This window comes from Antrostomus carolinensis, unplaced genomic scaffold (genome assembly GCF_000700745.2).
Source record: "Antrostomus carolinensis isolate BGI_N321 unplaced genomic scaffold, ASM70074v2 scaffold47298, whole genome shotgun sequence".
NCBI classification, from domain to species: Eukaryota; Metazoa; Chordata; class Aves; order Caprimulgiformes; family Caprimulgidae; genus Antrostomus; species Antrostomus carolinensis.
Window position 1 is genome coordinate 17328 of NW_010333186.1, and position 7874 is coordinate 25201.

General features: G+C 37.0%; 1 protein-coding gene across 1 annotated transcript; it reads left to right on the top strand.

The window, feature by feature from the left end:
- Positions 1–4495: 4495 nt before the first annotated feature.
- On the top strand, positions 4496–7283 carry ZNF750 (zinc finger protein 750). The gene is made up of 2 exons (XM_010173788.1): positions 4496–5922; positions 6557–7283. Exons 1-2 carry the CDS (start codon positions 4496–4498, stop codon positions 7281–7283), a joined length of 2154 nt encoding a protein of 717 aa, XP_010172090.1.
- The last annotated feature ends 591 nt before the right edge of the window (positions 7284–7874 follow it).

Below are 7874 nucleotides of genomic sequence, written 5' to 3' on the forward strand. Positions count from 1 at the left end.
AACTCTTGCAAGTTTTTACAATTCTTAACTCTTGTTGACAAAAAGTATTTTAAGCACCTTTTATCTTGCAGGAAGTTAGTGTGTTATACTGAAGTATAACAAAAATCTGTGCTGCTTAAAATTGCTATGTTTAGCCTGACAACTATTCTTCATACCACAGTACTGGGTTAATCAGAAAAGTTTGTAGGACAATAACGTACTCCAGTTTTGATTTATTATTTTTTCCAGCTTCTGGAAATTTAGCATAGAAAATTGGATTGTTTTGAGTTATCCTCTCTCTAGTCAACTAAGTTTATTAAGACATTGAACTATTAAATTATTATTTACAAAGATTTTTAATTCTTATCCACGCTGCCTTATTGAATGTTTCTGTACTTCCTCTCACACGCACGCACACAGACACAAGCATTCTTCGGTCTGTACCTTCAACACACGCTTCCCTTCCAGCCCTCACCAACCCACTCCTCTCGCCCGTGTTTCCTCCTAAGAAACAGTTGTGTTAAAATTTATCTCCCAGTTTAAAGGAACTGGAAGTTTAGAAGGGAGCACTAGTTAATCACTGGAAAATGTCAGCTAGAATAAAACTCACAAATCTTGTTCTTGCAACACTGTAGGTAGGTGACAATGGCATGTCCTTGAGTTATGCAATAATGCCACATCACAATATTTTAATTATAGTATGTCCTTCAAAATGTTCCACCCCAGTGAGTACTCCTGGTCAGAGAGATCAACATCACCAAAAGGATACTGCAATAATAATGGAGTGTGCATGACAAACTGTTACGTAGTCTGCTAAAGTAGTGTCCTAAAAAGAAATGTAATTACCATCCCTGCTTGTAATAAAAGACATTTTGAAATTTCCTCTTTGATCAGCTGGGCATCTTAAACAATTTAGACTACTTAAAAACCTAAAAAACAACATGCACATATGTATATATGTACATATGTATGTGTGTGTATTCATGTGTACGAATACATGTGTGTATATACTTATACCCACATACATTTTTGTTTATATACACCCACAATGTTAAACAACAGTTTTGTTTTCTGAACTTGCTAATATGTGAAAGGCAAGGAGGTAGCAACAACATACTTTTAAAAATAGAAGGAAGAAAACTTGCAGCTATCCGTCTCAGGCTGGAAAGTGCTACAGATTAGTAAGTGGAGGAAGTAGACTATTGACAAGAAACAAACACCTACGATAACCTCAAGTTTAACCATTATTATCTAAATAACCTGTTTTCAATAAATAGATACATAAATAATACTACTGCATTTCAAAACTAGAAAGAGAAAATTATAATAATATATAGCTATCTGCATTTCTAAATCAGGTATACAGAAAATAAATTCTCGATCTAAAAAAAAAAGTTACATGAAAATCATCCTGCTACTGAAGAATTTTTTCCCATTTTTAAAGGGTATCACAAATTATGGCATTCAAGTTTAAGGAAAAAGCAACTACTTATTTTGATTTTTCTTTCTAATAGTAAATTTGAATTTTGTTAGCACAAAATTTACATTGCACAACTGTAAGTAACTAACATTATACAGAGACACTTTGGTTGCACCTTTTTTAAACCATTAATGTATTTTCCAGCTATAAGTGTGGGATCAGATTTTTTTTAATTGTGAAATATGTACCTCTGCCAGATATTCCTGTGTTTTACTTTGAGATTGGAAGAGAAATTATCCTTCTTGTCTGGGTTTAAAAATATTTTATTACTGGCATTTTAAAACCATGAGGAAAAAAAGGGACTAAGTAGTAAATGAGAGAAACAGAACATTCATCTGGCTGACAGCAGCCTAAGTTTACAAAAGGGTAAATACCTTTTAAAATAAGCTACTCATTCTCCACCTCTCAAGTCAGAGCAGCAGGTTCTGGGAGCCCTACTGTCTGTAGGCTGAGCATGCCATCAAAACAAATTAAAAAAAAAAAAGCTGTTGTAATTCTCTCCTGTTCTACACGTCAAAAACTCCAATGCTCTGAATTTCTAACATTAATACTGCAACAAGGCATTTTATCTTATTAAGAAACGATAATATTCTGTTGAACAGGAATAACTTGAACCAAAGTTAAATACCAAGTACAAAGCTGGGGTGGGGGGGAACAGGACACACGGGAAATTTCATTATTAAGCAAAGGAAAGCTAGCAGAACAAGAAAATCTAATTAACATCTCTATTTAAAAGTGCTGCACCTGAATGCAAATCCGGACTGTTATCATAAATGGTTCAACTAAGAATGCAATAAAGTTTTGACAACAATATCTTTTTTTTTCAGTAATAAGTAGTACAAGTGCTTCCAAGAAGATATAAAGAACAGGTACAAACTGACTTGACTGAGTCCATCTGTCCACATTAGTTATACATCATTAGTCAAAAATAAATGCAACAAGTTCACTTAAGGGGGAAAAAAAAAAGAGACCAGTTTGGGACCTGAACCTCCCCCCAATGCCTCAATTTTATTTTTTTTTTAAATGTAAAAGCATTATTCTTAACCTTCCAAAGGAATTCTGGCTAACAATATTTAAAATATTTTTATTAATTATTAAAATAAAATATTATTTAAATACTTTTTATTTCTTGAACTACCAATTTAATCAAACTACAATGACAAGACTTTATCATGTTGCTGTATATTTCAATTTTTTTTTTCCAGTGTTACAGTATCAGTACCCAATTCAAACCACCAAAAAAGTTTTGCTAAAACATGAAAAATAAAAAGCTACTTCACTACACATTCTTTTTTCTTTAGGCTAACACACATTTAATCATTTGTTAATTTTAAGAAAAAGCTTGATTGTTTTTTCTACTCACAGAGCAGCTTTGCATTTTTCAAGGTGCCTTCCTTCACAATTACTATTTTAACAAAATTAATATTTCTATGACATCAGAAACATTTAATAAAATTTGCTAGAATTACTATACCTGATGAAACAAGCAGCAATTCTGTAGCTTTGCCTTCAGTTTTCATAACGTGTTGCATGTCATTTTCTAATAAATATTCTCTGATTTAAGAAATGCAAAACATCTCTACTTGAACTAAAATCTCACAGCATGTAATTATCAGCAATTCTTTTCATAAACTTAGTACTTTAGTACTACTAATTCAAACTTCTATGTAAAAAGCCTGTTTTGGGGGGAAAAAAAAAATCAAGCTGTACTAGTCACTCTTACAATTAGTATTCCTGTAGTTTCGGGTAACACAATAGATACAGTACGTGGTTTTGCAACAGTCATCATTTTGATAATGATACTTACAGTTCATGATGAAATCATCAGTTTTTAGATCTCTGCCATAACACATCCTATAAAATCATGAGAACTTGACTCTGAGAGTTTCTCACGCCTTCAGAATCAGTGAACATAATGGGACAAGCTGATACAAGCCCTCCTGACTTATCTACTGAGCAAATCATTAGGCTGTAGAAAGTATCCACAACCTTAGTTTTTCTGAAGAAAGGCAGATAGATTGTTCCCCTATAAATCAGTTACTGACAGAGAGTTTTTTACCTGAATTAATACACTTGTGTGTCTGTGTTAACTACATGCAATATGTAAGCTGCTACACAGTAGAAGAATGTGAAATGTGTTTATCAAGCAGAAGACTATTAGTCAGATACTGCAGTACTCATTTCTCTTAATTGAATTAGGAAGAAGAAGAAAATTGGTGTGGTTTTATCCTTCGAGAGATTGGCCACTTTTGAGGTATCCATTGAGATTAGGCTGTTAGGAAATGCCATGCCAGTTAAAAGAGGGGGTTGGTCAGTCCCTGAAAGAGCCAAGTCAGCTACCCAAGTGCAACCAACCCACTCCACCCTCATTTCACCAAAGCAGGAAATTCCCTCCTCTCTCTCCCGAACCGGCCCGACAGGCTTGCCCCATATCCAGCTTCTGCCAGGACCTGCCTCTTCTCATCCTACCCACCTCCACCTCTCTCTCAACAGCTCCACCTAGATTTCTACTTTCATCTTCTGAATGAATGTTCCTTCAGTTTTCAAAGAAAACTCCTTCAAGCCCATAGCAGTGGCAGGTGACTAACACTGGAAAAAAAAATAATGCTGAGAATTAGACCTCTCTGTGACTGTGTTTAGGTGCAGAAGGATGTCAGAGTTTCTGCATGGCTATCTCAACCCTGGCATCTAGCATTTTTGTTTTGTTCAAAAAAACCCCACAACACACCAGAAGTAATATGAAGGGGAATACAGTTAAAAGAATGTATTGCTTTGTATTTCATTCCAATGTTCCACTACAGCTAATTTTAAAATTTGCATTACAGTTTCGGCACCGCCAATTGCAAAAGCCTTGTTTTCCGGCACCCCCTCTTCCCTGAGACACCACAGGAGTTGGTTTCCTCTCTTCACCTGGGAAGAAGGATTCTAGAAACCTGAAAAACTGGAAACATCAAGAGCCTAAAATTGAGGAAAGTTAACCACAAGAAAGTTTTTATAAAGAATCATTACATTTAATTGTTTAAAATACAAAAAAAAATGAGTCTCCTCAAAGAACGTAAACCAAAGAAGCCTCATTACATCCCAAGACCACCAGGAAAGCCATTTAAGTACAAGTGCTTTCAGTGCCCCTTTACTTGCAATGAGAAATCCCACCTTTTTAACCATATGAAGTATGGCCTCTGCAAAAACTCTATCACTTTAGTATCAGAGCAGGATCGTGTTATCAAGTGTCCAAAGACCAGTTCCTTGGAGCCCAAACAGATCAATCAGCTTGAATCTACAGTCAAACCAACTTCTTCTAAATCTGTCACAAATGGACTGTCAAATCTCGATTCAAAGCCTCAATATCCTTTTGCAAAAGAAGACGCCAAGGAAAACGTTGAATTACAAAACCAGGCAACAAACACAACAACTCAAGGACAAAAACCTGCGATTCAGAAGGAATTAACCCCTAGCAGCACTACAACAGAAAGTGCTATCAGCATGCAGCCGCTTTTGGACAGCATTGGAAGGCCCTCGGCTTTTGTTCCTGTAGGAGAACACAGAGATAGTAAAGACCCAGAAACTAATGAAGTATCTGAAATTATATCTCTCTCTAACAAAAGTTCACCTTTTCACACTAAGTCTGCATTTCATGCACCAAGTCACCCATGGAAAGCAGGTTCTCCTTTCCTTCCAGAGTTCCCACATAAAGTCACACCCACAAAAGGCTTTGGTTCCATTTCACCTTACATGCAACCGATGATTCCTGAGTACTCGCCCCATTTTTATGAGCATAGGCTGGCTATCTACACACCTTACTTGCTTCCAGGTAATTCAGAGTGTGAAAGCTCTGCTCTGTCTGTCTATGGCACACAAGATCAAAGACACTTTCTTCCCCACCCTGGGCCACTTCCAAAACCCATAAATCCATCAGCATATGAACACTATCGATTGTTCCAACAATACCATTCCACTCCTCCAATACCATACGGATTTTGTAGGCCAACAGATTCTCCATTTTACAGATTTTCACATGTAGCTGGTATTAACAGAGATCAAAATTCTCATCTAATGGAAGAAACTACCTTGCTGTACCCAGCTTCTTTAAGCCCATCCCAACAATACCCTCTAAGCTCACACAAAAAACAAGCAGATTATGAAAAAGAAATTACATTATTGCATGCCAAAAGTCATTCCAAAGATGACCAAAATGAAAGAGAGAATGCTAAAATGAGCCCTCTCGCAGGAAGTGCAGCAACAGGCTCCCCTGGCAGACCCAGCCCAACCAACTTCACACAGACAAGCCATGCATGCGAAGGCTTATTTGACCTCTCTAACAAGTCATCTTCAACATCACTTGGCAAGTATGATCAACCAGAAGAAAACTTCACAGCTTTCAGACCTGTGAGAAAAAGTACTGATCAACCAACTCTACTTCAAAGTGTGCAGACACAGCAAGATAGAGGAGATTCACCTACCAGGTAAAATGATAAAACCACTTTGCAAATTCTTGTCAGATTTCCTAGGGACACACAAAGACAGATGGATGCATTTCATGCAATGCTCCTAAAATATATTTAAATTTCCAGCGTTGAGATAATTTGTTCTATATTAACTGTGCAAAACACAGTACAACTCACAGTTGCTATAGCTGCTGTAGTTCTTCACTGTGCGGGTGGTCAGACACTGGCCCAGGTTGCCCAAGGAAGTTGTGGATGCCTCCTCCCTGGAAGTGTTGAAGGCCAGGCTGGGTGAGGCTTTGAGCAACCTGGTCTAGTGGAAGATGTCCCTGCTGATGGTAGGGGGGTTGGGACTGGGTGATCTTTAAGGTCCCTTCCAATCCTAACCATTCTATGATTCTATAGTGAGTAGACCATTCATTCTCCTTCAGTGTATCAGGTACTTCAAATACCATTATTATGTACGTGCCTGTATACTTCAGGAAATTACTTGTATTACAGCAATGTGTATGGTGAAAGGGACTTGGGGGAGTTACAGGAGAAACAATAAAATTGTCAGACTTCTAGCCAGATTTTTTTCTCTTCTTCCTGCCTACTTCTTCTGCCCCAATTTAAAAGAGCAACTGATAGTGAATTGTCTTTTCATTTCTTTCAGCATTAACGTCACTGATGAAGACTCACATGCACAAAATGAATGTCATAACAACGAAGGCTCACTGTCCAACATGGAAGAAGACACAGGGACAGTTCCCCTTAATCTTTCAAAAAAGGCTGACACAAACACAGGACTTATTCATGAGCATGCATACAAAACCACATCCAAACCAGAAAGTCAGAACTTTCTAGAATTGCAAGACATGCCTCTGAACCTCTCGGTAAAAGATTCTTGTAACACAGTAAGCCTGAAAACATCATTCCACGGTCCATCTCACAATAACTCTGCTACTCCTCCAAACACCGACAATGAAACTTCTGGAGCAGGTGCATGTAACCCCAAGAACTCTGTTAACCCTGCCAGCGACAGATCTTCTTTCACAGCTCACTGTAATGAAGCTCAAGACTTAAGGATAATTGACAGCTGTGATGAACAGAAACAAACAGCAGCTGTAGCTCTCTGTCAGCTAGCTGCATACAGCCCGAGCAAAGTCAGAATGGACAACGAAGGGCAGAGTCCTCAGGACAGTAACGCTTCATGTACAGAAGCTGCTCTTAATTCTTTGGATACTCAGGATACTCAGGATACTCAGTGCAATCAAAAAGGAAAAGGACAAAAAAGGACAAATCAGAAAGAATCAGCAAAATCACAGCAAGGTGCTAAAAGAGTAAGGCCAAATGACTGTAGCAGAGTCTTCACTTTAAGGAAGAGAACAAGGGTATCTTAATACTTCACTTTCCAACTAGTTTCTGGTCATAGAAGCTAGTTAGCAGCAACATGATAAAACTTCTACAAACCGTCTCTTACTGGGTTTGGTCCGTGACAAGATACATTCAATCTCTCCCGTGTAAATAATGTTCATAATTTTATATTAATATTTTTAAGTAACTGAACCTTCCCTTGTATAAGCTCAGATTTTGATGAGTGAATTTTGCATTCATTACTAAAGCCAAAGTACATTAGATTAATCTCTATGTTTTTTTGCAATTGTATTAATGTAAAATAACTTTTCCAACTTCTTCTCTTAAAAGATGTTTAAGCTCTAGAAACAACATTGTTCAATAACATACTGTCATAGTCTTTTTCAGGCTTAATTTCATTTAACAGAGATTTTTTGTCTTTTTTTCTTTGAAAAACTTTTTATTTCACTGTGCAGTAGTTTAAATAAGCTTAAGATTGAACCTGGCTATTTAGAATTTACTGTAAAACTGTTTTGTGTATGAATGCACTTTGCCATTATGCTGTAATACAAAACAACAGACTGGATTTTGTTATTCACAGCCAGATGCCAGTTTAAACCGACACAAACCTTGTATAC

Bases quoted from the DNA above. Each gene is read 5' to 3' on its own strand.
- ZNF750 (XM_010173788.1), top strand. From the start codon at position 4,496: ATGAGTCTCCTCAAAGAACGTAAACCAAAGAAGCCTCATTACATCCCA. The intron at 5,923-6,556 runs GTAAAATGATAA...CATTTCTTTCAG, and splicing joins AGAGGAGATTCACCTACCAG to CATTAACGTCACTGATGAAG.